A 15,014-nucleotide genomic window follows, 5' to 3' on the forward strand; every position below is an offset into this window, starting at 1 on the left:
AGTTGGACAATTGGTGCTGTGTAGGTAATTCTCTTTGGAGCCATACCTTGCCTTAGTCTTAACTGCTAAATAACATCTTTTGTCAAATCCCTAACAGCAGGAATGCACTTAACCAGTGAACAATTATAATGTGGTAATGTAATTTTTAGTAAGAAGTGTGAAGCCATTAGTTGAAATAAAAAGAATTATGACTCTGACTGAATGCAATGTTAATGTATTCTATTTTGGATGAGATTTGTAATATATTTTGATTGAGAGATTTTGAAATATGATATAGAAATTTAGCTCTTCTTCATAGTCATTTTTCTCCCTAGCATGTGTTCCGTAACTTTGAAATTTTTGAAAGATGTAACTTTCAAATGGGTGAGGGTACCAATAAAGCCATTTTATATTCATTTTTTATGTTTTTCCCTCCATGAAAGAAGGTCATCACTTGTGTGATATTTACATGTATTTCTGTTTTTTTTCCCTAACAAACTATCTGTGATATAAATTGAATATCCTTATTGGTTTGCTTTGTAATAGCAAAGCTAAATAAATTTTCTTAAAACTCGAGTGTGGGAAATAATGGATTCATTTTTTGTAAAGATAGATTTTGTTTTTTCTTATTTATATATGTATTTTTTACATTGTTGTTCATATTTGTACAATGTTTTATTTCTCCTCTTTGGAGTAATCCCTATAGAATTCCCACCACCAAGTTGCCCGTGAACCATCACCATAGTCTCTTATATTCTTCCCTCCCCTGTTCTGATTCCGCTCCCTCCTCCCCTGCTGAATGCCCCTGATTTATCTTTTGCCTGCTAGTTTTGTTTTTGTTTTTTGTTTTGTTTTTTCCTGATCCCTTGTTTGGTTCCCCTATATTCCTGCTCTAAGTGAAACCATTGCTATTTTCCTTTTTCCTTCTGACTTATTTCATAATCCCTTCCAGCTCAATCCATGTTGTTGCAAATGGCATGAGTTTATCTTTTTTGATTGCTGAATAGTATTCCATTATGTATATATTCTATAAAGATAGATGTAATTGTAACAAGAACTAATCAAATTTCTTATTTCAGGTTCTTACGTAGGTCTGTAGTAATAGATAACTTATCTAGATTATACCTCAGAATCAGTAGAAAACAAAAACGCCTCAACAAAACCAAAATATATATACCAAGTATGTATTAAAACTCACTCACTGCATTTCCAATGGAGGGCGCAAGGGCACATTTATAGCATATTTGCTTTCTGTTTATAGGTACAATTTGGCAAGTTTGGATATCCAGTTAAAATGAGACGAGTATGGATAAAGAATGGGATACACATGACTACAGTTAGGAATTATAACTAACAATGTGTGAAGGAGTGGACAAAAGTAGAGAAATTAAAGCTAGCTAACTAATAATAGAGCAATTTGAGTTTTTACAGAGGGAAACAACTTTATACTACCTTGTGTAATATACTTTAAACAATGTGAATGCAGAATCTTATGAGTTTTTAAGATTTCTCCTCCAAATTATTAGTTATGTTGATTATGGTTAATCAGACAATTTTTTTTAAATGAAATTTACTAAGTCTTTCCATATGTTAAATTTAGAATTCAGTGAAATAGTGGGTTTGTGTGTATGTATGTGTGTGTGTTCATGTATCATTGATTTCTTTTACACTTATTTAAATTAAATGCCATAAAAAGTATAATTGGCACTTAGATTGGGACCTTACTCACAGTAGTTTAATGCAGAAGTGCCTACCTAGCTGTACTGGAGAGTAGGTTATCAGCTAGCTATAAGCACAGAATAAGCATTAGGGAGTAAAGAACAACTCTATTCCAATACATTCTTTAAATGAAGGGCATTTTATTTTTATTTAATTATTATATTATCTTTTTAATTTTATATATTTTTGCATCATTTTTCATTTTTGCACAATGTATGCATTTTCATCTTGGTTATAGTCCCCATACAGTTCCCACCCCCCCTTGTTTTGATCCTATTCCCTCCTCCCCACCCCCGTAGTGTGTCTCTGATTTATAGTTGCTTGTTGATTTTGATTTTTACTTTATTATAATTAGTCTTTTTCCTGGTCCCTTTTTAGGTTTTCTAAATTCCTGCTATGAGTGAGACCATACGATATTTTTCTTTTTCTTTCTGGCTTATTTCGCTCCATCCATGTTCCTGCAAATTGCATGAGTTTATCTTTTTTGATTGCTGAGTAAATTTCCATTGTGTATATGTACCACATTTTCTTGATCCAGTCCTCTGTTTTGGGCATTTGGGTTGTTTCCATAGCTTAGCTATTGTAAATAGTGCTGCTATAAACATAGGGGTGCAAGTGCCCTTTGGAATTAATGATTCTGTGTCCTTTGGGTAAATACGTAGGAGTGGAATTGCTGGATCATATGGCAGCTCCATCTTTAGCAGGTTGAGGAATCTCCACACAGCTTTCCATAGTGATTGGATCAGTTTGCACACCCACCAGCAGTACAGGAGAGTTCCTTTTTCTCCACATCCTCGCCAACATTTGTTTTTGCTAGTTTTTTTAATATGTGCCATTCTCACTGGTGTAAGATGGTATTTCATTGTAGTTTTTTTTAAAAAACATTTTTTTCCCCAAAGATTTATTTATTTCTGCATACAAGAGCTGGGGTGCATTGTAGTTTTTTTTTTTTTAAACATTTTTTTTAAAGATTTATTTATTTATGCATACAAGAGCTGGGGTGCAGGCCAGAGATGCGGGGTGTGAGAGGATTCACCAGAGACAGAGTGGGAAACAGAACAGGCAGACTGACTGAAATACACTGGTGAAGGGAGCAGCGGGTGAGACAGGAGAGGTCTTCCTCACCATGTTGGGGATCTAACTCGTGCTGCAGAGGCTGCGATTGCTTCACAGTGTGGTGCTTAACCCCTTGCACCACCAGGGAGGCCCCTCTCATTGTAGTTTTGATTTGCATTACAAGTGATGTTGAACATTTTGATTACAAGTGATGTTGAACATTTTTAAATATGCCTGTTTGCCATTTGCATTTCCTCTTTAGAGAAGTTTCTTTTTAGCTCTTCTGCCTATTTTTTGACTGGATTATTTACTTTGTTTTTGTTGCATCTCATCAGCTATTTGTAGATCTTTGTGATCAGTCCCTTGTCAGTTGCATGGAGTGCCAAAATTTTCTCCCAATTGGTGGAGTGTCTCTTTGTTTTGGTTACTGTCTCTTTTGCTGTACAGAAGCTCTTTAATATGATGTAGTCCTGGTTGTTTATCTTTGCCTTCACTGTCACTGCTTTGGGTGATGTGTCTTTAAAGATGTTACTGAGGTGTATGTCATGTAGTATTCGCCTATATTTCCTTCTATAGATTTTATGGTTTCAGGTCTTATGTCTAGTTCTTTAATCCATTTTGAGTTGGTTTTTGTGCATGGTGTGAGGTAATAGTCAAGCTTCTTTCTTTTGCATGTAGCGACCCAGTTTTGCCAGCACCATTTATTGAACAAACTTTCTTTGCCCCATTGCATATTCTTTCCTCCTTTGTCAAATATTAGTTGACCGTAAAGCTGTGGGTTTATTTCTGGATTTTCTATTCGGTTCCATTGGTCCTTGTGTCTTTTCTTGCTCCAATACCATGCAGTTTTGATTATTATGGCTTTGTAGTATAGTTTGAAGTCTGGGAGTGTGATACCTCCATTCCCTTGTCTTTTTTTCAGGAGAGCTTTGGCTATTTGAGGTTTTTGGTAGCTCCATATGAATTTCATCAGTATTTGTTCTATTTCTTTGAAGAATATCATTGAAATTTTTATTGGAATAGCATTGAATCTGTAAATTGCTTTTGGTTGGATAGCCATTTTGATAATGTTAATTCTTCCAATCCATGAGCAGGGGAGTCTTACTATTTCTTTGTGTCTAAATGAAGGGTATTTTAAAGGACTGCTATTAAAAAGCATTAAAACATGTCCTTATAGTTAATGCAATTAATGTTGAGTTAACTTTTGTTAATTTCTTTTAGGGTTTCCATACTATTGAAGAATATTTCAGAAAATGTATATTCATTGAAGAAGATATTAGGACCCACTGACACAGAGACTGAACTGCAACCCATCAGTGGTTTTAGCTTATTACCACTGGAAGATCCAACCGCTAGTGGTGGAGTACCACAAGAACAAATTAGAGAACATAAAATTTGTACTGAAGTTGATGAGGAAGAATGGGACTCAACACTTGATAATTTTATTGGACTTGATGTAGAAAATATACCTGGAAATGAAGTGAAGCAAGAAGAAAATAAATTGGAAGATGGATTAGAAGACAAATTGATAGAGAATGCAAAAAGGACTTGTTTGATGTCATTAGATATTACAGAATCTGAACTCCAAATTTTGGAACAGCAGGCTCAAGAAAAAAACATGAATGATGTTATTTGCAAATCTCCTGAGGTAGAGAAATCAATTTTAATTCACTAGTCGGATTTGTTTTTTCTGTGAGTGGACAGGTAGTAAATATTGTAGGCTTTGCCAACTATAAGCCTGTGTTTTAACAACTTAGTGTTGCCAATGTAATGTGCTTTATTTTCCTACTTCCTATTTAAAGATTAGACATTATTTTGCGTCCTTCTAATATTCCCTTTGTGGATTTTTGGTGCAGGTTCTCATCCTGTTGAACTCTTACTTCCTGGGCATTGCCTAACTATTGTAAAGTTTCCTTATATCGAAGTATTGGCAATAGCTGAATAAGTATCTGAAACCATTTTTCAAATATATAGAAATGCTCTTTATAACATAGTGATTTATATGAAGATAAAATTATAATCATAGTAGTTTCTTTTTTAAAGATTTATTTATTTATGCATACAAGAACTGGGGTACAGGCCAGAGGTATGGGGGTGAGAGGATTCACTAGAGACAGAGTGGGGGACAGTACAGGTGGATTGACTGAAATACACTGCTGATGGGAGTAGCTGGCGAGTCAGGAGAGGTCTGCTGTGCCATGTGGATATCTCCCTGGCTGGCTGGGGATTGAACTCGTGCTGCAGAGGCTGCAGATAGCTTCATAGGTTGTGTCTTAACCCCTGTGCCACAAGGGAGGCCCCCATATTAGCTTTTTGTGATCTCCTGGCTTTTTACAGAATTTTCAGCATAGCAAAGAGCTTCTTAAAAAGTTTGAGAACACAGTTTGACATTATTCAACCATAGTCAAACTTGTGACTTTGTGCTCTCATTTTAGACTGTGAGCTTTATTTGAAGTCTGTTTATTTTGTCTATCTTTCCAATTATATTTTTTAAATTGGTTCTTTATTCTGTGTTTTTCTTCTTCCCTACCTCCCCCCCCCCTCCTTTTCTTCCTCTCTACTTAGCACATAAACTTATAAATAGCAATTAAAATTTGTCTGCTAGGAAGAGGAAGTTGTCTATATATCTGTCTAGTACATAGAAAATTTGACTTGTAGAAAAGAGTATGTAGTCAATTGTATTCCATTAATGTTTGAAATATTTTTTTAAAGCAATCATCTTCCAAAAATAATGAAGAAGATATATCTTATGTCATTGAAAGTGATGAAGATTTAGAAATGGAGATGCTTAAGGTATATTTAAAACTATAGAAAATGACTTCAAGTTCTTTACAGCGAAAATTTAAGTGAAATATTATCTAATTCTAACCTGGTCCTACCATAGTGATATTAGTATCAATTATTATGTTTTCTAATTCATATTTTCTTTATATGTGAATCATGAATAATGTTTTAGAAGTAGTATACTAATTTTACATACTAGAAAATCTCGGTTCTCTCTTAGGTCATTTGATTTTAATCTTTTCCTAGAATGTAGTTAGTTTTCAGTATTACAGTACTGAAATATCAGTCGGTTTCCCTTTCCTTCCATCCAGTATTCCCTTTTATTTTGAAGTTCTGTTTTTATAACAGTCTTTACTTTCTTTGATTTTTTTTTATAGATTTTAAAAATTTATTATATGTGTGTGAATATATATATATATAATTTTCTAATGTTTTAAATGGTTTAGTTTTACTCAATTTTATTATCATAGTTGAAAATATTATATTGTAATTTATGTATTTTCTACCCCTTCACTCAATATACCAGTTTTTTGTAAGGTGCTGTCAACCAGGGATGGACAGAAAAAGGAAAAGCCTAAGTTTAGCTAAATTAAGTAAAAAATGAAGTAAAACATAGTTTATTTACCCTTATGTATAATTTTTATTACTCATCTTTAGGTCATTATAATTTTTCTTGTTATGAAATGAGATTAGGTTTCTGATTCTTTAGTTTTGAGGCAGAGTAGATGGTAGTGATTAGGAATGTGGATTTTAAAATTTAGATCAAATTTGAATTCCAACTTCACCGTTTATTAGCTGTGTGACTGTGGGCAAATTTCTTAACTTTTTTGTTACTCAGTTAACAATTATTATCGATAAGGTATTACTTATCGAGAGTTGAGTATAGAACCTGGCATTTTGTAAGTGTTCAGTAAACATTAAGAGTAATAATAGACCATGAATGCTAAACCAGTTTCCTTTATTAATTAATCATATTGGTAATAAAATTGGGTAAAGCTAAATCATTTAAAACAGAAAATTATAGCCAGGTTCATGGTTAATTGATAAAGGAATTTCTCTGAGGCATGCTGATCAGCTAGTATGTCTGTAGGATGTGTGGACTTTTATAAACACATACTGAACCTCTTGGAAAGCAACCTGAATGCCCATATGAGAGAACTTGGTTTTCAAAATGACTTTCTATGAATGTTTATGGACTTGAATTAAAAAAAAGAAAGAAACAGCAAAAACTTTTAGAGTCAAATTTATTAAATGGGAGGTTTGATAAAAAGAGAAGATCAAAACTGTGGTTTAGTAATTCTTTGTGTCACTTCTCAATAAAATACTTTTTTAAATACATAATCTTTATTTAGGGGAGGAAATCAGACACCATCAAGACAATATAAAAACAAGTATCTTCATATTTGTGATATTCCTTTCCTGAAATTATTTGAATCTTTTTTCCATATTTCCATAACCACATTTATTGTACGCTTATAGTTTAAATCTTACTCTACTCAAAAACAATGTGACTAACGTGATAACTGAGATACTGATTATAAAAATAGCATTAAAATCCACATTTACCAATTGGGAATTGAAAGCACTGAAGTATGATAAAGAAAAAATGCTTATTGATCTAAACTCAAAATTTGTATAACTTTCCCCATGGACTGTTCACTATATGCTATTAATGAACTTTGTTTATGCTGGAAATATTCCATCTTTGGCTTGTGCCTTAGAAACCATTCTTGAGCACATATTTAAACTGGAGCACACGTGTTCCTTTGTGGTATTGCTTCCACATCTGCCAGCTTTGAACAAAATTGTAGGCTCTGTTAATAATACTGCTTTTGTGTTTAGTGAAAACGATGACACTGTCAGTGGTTTTGCTTTTAAAATTTCTTTTTAACTTTCAGACTTTAGAAAACCTAAATAGTAACACGGTAGATCCAGTTCATTCAAAATGCACAGATATGGGAACAAATCTGGATCTTCCTTCTAAAGAACATGAAGATGAGAATGAAGCTGTTGAAGAGGAACAAGATGAAGAACGTGAGAATGAAGATATTGAAGAAGAAAATTATGAAGGTGAGCATTATAACCGGTTGGAAATGACTCACCTGCTATTGACTTTATTTTGGTGTCCATTTTATGTGTCAGGGATTTTTGTGTCCTAAAATTAATTATTAGGGTTTAAAGACTTTTAAATCTCTTAGTGCTTTGGTCTTCATAAGACACAATGACTATTTGTAAAGGTAAAGTGATGGTAATCTTGTATTATTTGATAAATATAGTGATAGGAAACTTTCGTTCTGGATTTTATATTTTGTTTGTCAAAATCAAAAGATCATTAATCAAAACACTGAAAAAAGTAGAAAACAGTGAACTTTTGTACTGTATTGTAAATGATATAGAGAGATACATAGTGTCTGTTCTTAAGCAGCTTATTTAAAACAAGTGGTACAGTGTCAGATAGTGAAATGCACTAATTTTCACATTGTGTATGCTAACTGCATTAAAGAATTTACTACATGAACCACCTATGATTGCTGTTTAATAGTATTCATATGGCAAACTAAGGTCTCCGCATAAAGCAGAACTCTCCCTAGAGCTAGATTTCATCAGTAATGTGGAAAATTAAAAATACATTTTGTAGGTGGAGAGAACATGAGGATGTTGAAAAATGTGTTTGTTTTCTTGTGTTAAAAACGCAGACATGGGGGCCTCCCTTGGTGGTGCAGCCGTTGAGCGCGAGGCTGCAAGGCCGCCTGCAGCCTCTGCAGCGCTGATTCGTCCCCCGGCCACCGTCGAGGGTCCCACAAAAAAAACAAACAAACAAAAAAAACAAACAAAAAGCAAAAAACAAAAAAAAACACAGACATGTTCTCTCCAAACCAATTTAGTTTTCTGTTTAGAATTGTTAAAACTGAGAAGTATAATAATGAATTTCATTTGTTTAGAGATAATTATCTTGTTTGTTTTGCTCTTTCCTGGCCACACATGAACCCTTCTACTTGAGTGGACAGTGATTATCAGTTGGTTAAAACTAACGTAGCCCCATTGTATTATGTAGTTAGAACTCTGGTCAAAGATTTGATGGGGTAACAACTAAAATCAATACTTTATCTGTGGATTTTGTTTGTGACACTAATCGAATTTCTGAGTACCTTCAATTGAAAGTTGGTTATTTTATAAAATTTGGATTGGTATATTTCTTGACATGGTTGAGTCTAAATGTTAACTTTTGAAAGTATAGCAGATTTCACAAGCCTTTTTTTATAGTGCTGGCAAAGCGTGAACCATAGCAAAGTTCTAAACCTTAGTATTAGGTAGTAAGCAAAGTATTTACCTGAAATGTTGACTGGTTCCTGGAGGATCGAGTTGGTTGAATTTAAAAGACTAGCAAACAGTAGACTTTTGTACCTATAACCATATTCTTTAAAAGAAGCAAATGCAACAAAACGTTCCTTCTCTCTTACCTAGTGTACTTCTATTTTAACGTGAATGCCCATTTTATTTTATTTAAGACCATTCATTACCAGGTCCTAATACAGAGCATATTACTTGCCTCAAGACCTACTTTGGCCATTCTAATTTTAAGCCGTGAGTATAATCTTAGTTAATTATATATTATTTTTCTTCATAAAGGTATAAAAGCAAATAATCCATCCATTTAACAGTGACTGCACAAGTTCACTGTAGTTATACATGCTACACTGTAATGCCTGTAAGTGACTACAATTTTGTAGTAATACTTATATAAAATTAATTTCTATGCATTGCTTTTATAGTAAAAAGTAGTTTTCCTTTAGCACAGAGTTTCTGAGTAGAAACTGGTTTATTTGTTTATTTTTAATTTAACTTACTCGTTATATAAGTACCATTTTCCCACATCCTTGCCATTGTTAGAAACTGGCTTAAATACATTAACATCTCTTGATCCACTCCTAACCTTATTTATGTTTTTTAAAAATTTTGCTATAAAATTTATATACAAAGAAATGTGTAAATCTCAAGTGTATGTTTGCAAATCTTAAATGTATATATGCATGTATCCATGTACCATAAACCCTTACCAAAACAGAAAATTACAGTCACCCCAGAAACTTTCTTCATTTACCTTCTTATTCAGTTCTGCCCTAAAACATTTCTCTTATTCTATTGGATATTTAGTATGAAGCTTAGAATTTATTTATACTTTAGATATATGTAAGGAAATGTACTACATATACCCATGGAAACTTCTAGTTGTTCAATCAGCTTGGATGGGATGTTGATGAAGTGGGACTCTTTTAAAGTTACAGGATTCCTACATTTTTATATTGAAGCTCAATAATGTAAAAGAAATTCTACTGGAAGAAGTTAAAAAAATTAAATGATTTAACTTATCCCTTGGGTTTCTTATTAGTAAAACAAAACAGCATTTTACTTTTCACCATCTAGGGTTCAATGGAAAGTTATTCATTCTGTTTTGGAAGAAAGAAGAGATAATCTTGTTGTCATGGCAACTGGTAAGTTATACTTAAGCACATAAACTCATCCTTTACAAACAAAACAAAGATTTTGAAATGTTTAGTCTTTCATTAGAGTCTTACAATGCAATACAAATGTTGTTAAATATAGAGTGAGGAGTGGGTGCTCAAACTTATGTTTATATTAGCTGTTAGGAAGATAGCATAGTACTGATCATTCATGCAGGTATTTTAGAAGAAATCATAGCACCAAGGCATTATCTGATTGCTTTGAGTCATTATTTTTATTTCTAGGATATGGAAAGAGTTTGTGTTTTCAGTATCCACCTGTTTATGTAGGCAAGATTGGCCTTGTCATTTCTCCTCTTATTTCTTTGATGGAAGATCAAGTACTCCAACTTGAGTAAGTGATATTTTCACTGTCACATTATCATGCTTTTTTTCTTCCAAAAAGGAAACTACTCCTCTGTTATGTATGTTATAGTCTAGTTCTCAAAAACATTTCTCTAATTGTTGTGTTGGTTTATCTTTATTAGATAAAACTTATTTTCTTCCTTGAGTTCTTGGTAATAACAGACTTACCATGTGGCCCTAGTAGAACTCATTAAAAAGCAAACATTTGCGGGTCTCCCAGGTGGCGCAGCAGTTGAGCACTGGGTTCCGAAGCTGCCCGAAGCCTCTGCAGCACCAGTTCGATCCCCGGTCACCGGGTGGGGGTCCCACATGGCGCACAGACCTCTCCTGCCGCCTGCTGCTCCCCTTAGCAGTGTACTTCTTCACTCTGCCTGTTCTACTCTCCGTTCTCGCTCTGGTGAATTCTCTTGCCCTCCCGCGCTTCTGACTGTACCCAGTGCTTGTACGAATAAATAAATAAATCTTTAAAAAAAAAAAAAAGCAAACATTTGCCAGTTTACATTGCATATCTCAAAATTCTTTTCTCTTCTTAGCCTTTTAGCCTGGTATGGAGTGCATAGATGGAAATATATTTTTATTATGAAAAATATTTAAACATTTTTTACTTGAGCTTACAATATTGTTGAAAACCCCACCTTAACAACTGCCTTCTAATATGGCCTTTGAAGGAATTTGTTTATAAAATTAATGAGTTACGAGAACAGCGAGACTTACAAAGAGGAATATGCATACTGTGTTTCTTTATTCCTTCTTACTTAAGGATGAAGTTGGTATTTGTAGTGTGTATTTGGCTCTGGAGAATAATTCTTTTTCTTCTTACAGAATGTCCAATATTCCAGCTTGTTTTCTTGGATCAGCACAGTCAAAAAATATTTTAGAGGATGTTAAATTGTGAGTAATTTATGTGATTTCTAACCACATGGTCAGGTGTTTATGGTGTGTGAAAGAATTTTGTACACAAATTTTTAGTCAGTGCATGAACAAAATGTCCATGATTTAAAAATTGTGCTTTTTTTTTAATGGTGCATTTGCAGAACTGTCATTTTAAAATCTTTTAAACCAAAAAAAATCTATTATTTTCAGTTCATAGACTGCAAGATTAGCACTGTAATTATAGATCTGTAAAATTTGGATTTTGGAAGTGCAGAAGTTTTAAATGCAGAAACTAAATAACAGAGAATGTAACTTGCGTGCAGTTAATTCAATGAATTGATGATTGAGTTGGGACTGGATTCTGGATCTCTCGCCCTACCAATCCTCTGATGATGTAATTCCTAACAAGATTAATATTTCAGTCACACAAAAAGTGGGGGGGGTGTGTGTGTGTGCGCGCGTGCGTGTGTGTATACCTGTCTGTGAACCCGTGAGCCTGTCTGTGCATATGTTAATACATATACATATCATTTACTGAGTTTTGATAAATATATACCAATATGTAACCCAGAACCATATCAAGATTTGGAATACTATTGTCAGGCCAAAACGTTTCTCCATACTGCTTCCCAGCTGTCTTTCATCAAAGTAAACTATTTCTAATTTAAACTTCTATTTCTAAACTTCCTGTTTTTTCTGCCATACTTTTTTTTTTCTGTCCTAGAACTTTACATATATAGTTATACAGTAAAAACTCTTTTTGTGTCAGACTTCTTTCATCATAATGTTTTGTAAATCTTCCATGTTGTTGCTTATATTGGTAGTCTTTTTAATGTTGGAGTGTTTTGATATAAGTTTGTTTTTCATTTCCTTGGTGATGGACACCTAATCTATTTCTAGCTTTGAGCTATTACTGATAAAGCTGCTATATGTTTTCCTATAAAGCCTTTTTTGAATTTTTTTTCCCTAATCATTTGTAATCACCTTTTTGAGGTACAATTGACAGAATAAATTTTACATACTTAATATGTAAAAATTATTAAGTTTTGGCATATAAAAACCCATGAAACCGTCACCACAACCCAGTCCCAAAGTTTATTCAGACCTTTTATTATCCATTCATCCCAGTTTTCTCTATCTTTTCTCTACTCTATCCTTCTGACCGTGATAACTGGTTTGCTTTCTGTTGTTACAGATTAGGATAGTTTGTTTTCTAAAATTGTATGTATACAGCATTAGACATAAAACGTGTTCTTTTATCTGGTTTAAATCACAGCACAATTATTTTGAAGTTCATATTGTTGCATGTATCTGCAGTTCATTCCTTTTATTGCTGAATGGATTACAGTATATGAATATTCCACAATTTGTTTAATGTCACTGTATTCCTTGTATTCTCAATACTCCCTGAAAAGTGAATTGAAATCAATGAACTAATATGTGTGGATGCACACACACATATAACATTTATTTAGTTTTTCCTAAGTGACATAATCTATTATTTAAAAATGTATCTAGTATTAATGATTTTAAGTTGTAATTCATTAGATGATTGTTTTCCTTATGTAGTTTATTTTTATATTTCTTTTTTGTGTTTGTTTTCACAGAGGCAAATATCGGATTATATACCTAACTCCAGAATTCTGTTCCCATAATCTGAACCTACTCCAGCAACTTGAGGCTAATATTGGTAAGTGGTACAATGGGATTTTTATAACTGTTTATTGAATTGAATTATCCTTTAAAGTTAACTCCATGAATTGATACTAGATTTCACATCTCTTAAATTTATTTCTGCTCCCTCTACTTGGTGTCTCTCTTGTCTTTCCCCAAAGTACCCAGCAATTTCTCTGCCATAGAAATGAATTTCCTATTTTATAATTATCTTTATATAGATATGTTTTCTTCTGCTAGCCTGTAAAGTTTTTGAGGGGAAAATGCCATTTTATTTATTTTTTTTTAGTGTAGTACCTGGCTCATACTAGGCACTTTAACTGTATTTTTTAATAAATCCTAGATTCTATGAAATTGTAATTTCCTTTTTTTCATAATCTAAAGCTACATTAGCTCTATATTGCCTTTCAAACTTAAAAAAAAAATGTAGGTAGACAGCCTCTAAACTTGAAAATTCTGAATTAACACTCTTGGGATAGGGCCCTGGTATTTGTAGTTTTTCACAGGTGATTCTGAGGTATAACCAGGGTTGGAAACCATACACCTTTGATTGTTTGCGTAAATTAATTATGAGGAAAAAATAGATGGTAAGTTAGAATTCATTTTCTAGACAATATAAGTATGGAATTAGTAAAAAGCTGATACCATTTTTTTTTAAACTTAGTTTTTTGTCTGTTTTTTCCTTTCTGTTGGTTAAACTTAGCTATCCAAGAATTGCAATCTTGTCTTCTATTGCAATGCACCTTGAAATAACCAAACTTAATACTACATGATCTCAATCTATAATTATATATTAAAAATAATTCCAGATAGGTTAATTTTTCAACATTCAGCTTCTCATTTAGTTGTTACTTACATATAACTAGGAAAGCATTTAACATTTTTTTCTAAAAATGTAACGAAAACAAGTTTGTATTTTTGTTATATGTGTTAAATACCAACAAAAGAATGGAGGCGAAATTAATATTTGGTTAAATACATGATCAAAGAGTTCATGCATCAGCTGTTCTGTTTCACTGCTTTGTTTCTTTGATGGGGTTAGTTAATGATTAGTTTAAGTAGTTTAAGTATTTCCTTAGATCCTTTTGACAGGTACATCTAATTCTCTTTGTACTGGATTAAATTGTGCAGTCATTAGAACAGAACACTGCATATCTTCTTTCTGGTTGACTCTCATTGTTGAACAAAAAGCAATAAATTCTTTTTGGAATATTTTTCTTTAGCATTCGTTTTCAGGAATTCGTAAAAGACTTGTATAAAATAAGTATAGTCAGTAGTGTAACTTTTTGGTTTTTTTACAGTAGTCTTAACGTTTAGTTATCCACTTTTTTTTTTTTTAAAGGTTTATTTATGTGTACAAGACCTGGGGGGTAGGCCAGAGGTATGGGGGGTGAGAGGATTCACCAGAGACAGAGTGGGAAGCAGAACAGGTGGATTGACTAAAATACACTGCTGAGGGTAGCAGCAGGCGAGCCAGGAGAGGTCTGCTGCGCCATGTGGGTAGCTCCCTGGCCGGGGATCAAACTCGTGCTGCAGAGGCTGCTGACAGAACTTCATAATGCTGAGACCTAACCCCTTGCACCACCAGGGAGGCCCCTAGTTAACCACTTTTATGACAAAGTTTAAATTATTAAGGTACTATGAGTTTATAACAGAAGCAACAAAAATAATTTTGTATGGAGACTCCTTGAAACCACACACCCTTGTAGTTGTCTCTTAACTTTGGAAATATGACTTGAATGACACATCCACTAAAATGAAATATGTGTGGGACCTGGGTGGAGACTTGCATTTTCCCATTCAAAATGAAGTTTGGCAAACACTTAGATAAACTGATCGTGTGGGACAAAGCTTCATTAAAAGGCAGTCACCTGAAAATGCCCAAAAAAACCCCAAAAAGGCAGTCAGATTTTATCTCTAGGAACCATAGTCTTTGTTTTACCCTTTATAATTAAAAATCTGGGTCATTTAGTTTCTACAGCCAAAATAAATATAGTGGTAACTGAATTATTTCCATCTACTTAGTATTAACTAGAACATTTTGATACTATTCAACCTATT

General features: G+C 33.3%; 1 protein-coding gene across 4 annotated transcripts in view; it reads left to right on the forward strand.

Annotated features, from left to right (window-relative positions):
• Positions 1 to 15,014, forward strand: part of WRN (WRN RecQ like helicase) — an 87,335-nt gene that overhangs the window by 31,501 nt on the left and 40,820 nt on the right. For all 4 annotated transcript variants that reach the window (XM_037526014.2, XM_054700845.1, XM_054700843.1 and 1 more), the window contains 8 exons: positions 3,976 to 4,402; positions 5,467 to 5,547; positions 7,437 to 7,608; positions 9,048 to 9,123; positions 9,964 to 10,031; positions 10,287 to 10,395; positions 11,229 to 11,297; positions 12,887 to 12,969. In XM_037526014.2, coding sequence (XP_037381911.1) covers positions 3,976 to 4,402; positions 5,467 to 5,547; positions 7,437 to 7,608; positions 9,048 to 9,123; positions 9,964 to 10,031; positions 10,287 to 10,395; positions 11,229 to 11,297; positions 12,887 to 12,969 — 1,085 coding nt within the window. The remainder of the gene's footprint in view (positions 1 to 3,975; positions 4,403 to 5,466; positions 5,548 to 7,436; positions 7,609 to 9,047; positions 9,124 to 9,963; positions 10,032 to 10,286; positions 10,396 to 11,228; positions 11,298 to 12,886; positions 12,970 to 15,014) is intronic.

Source organism: Talpa occidentalis, unplaced genomic scaffold (genome assembly GCF_014898055.3).
Source record: "Talpa occidentalis isolate TD23 unplaced genomic scaffold, MPIMG_talOcc4v2.1 talOcc4.4, whole genome shotgun sequence".
In the NCBI taxonomy this organism is placed as follows: Eukaryota; Metazoa; Chordata; class Mammalia; order Eulipotyphla; family Talpidae; genus Talpa; species Talpa occidentalis.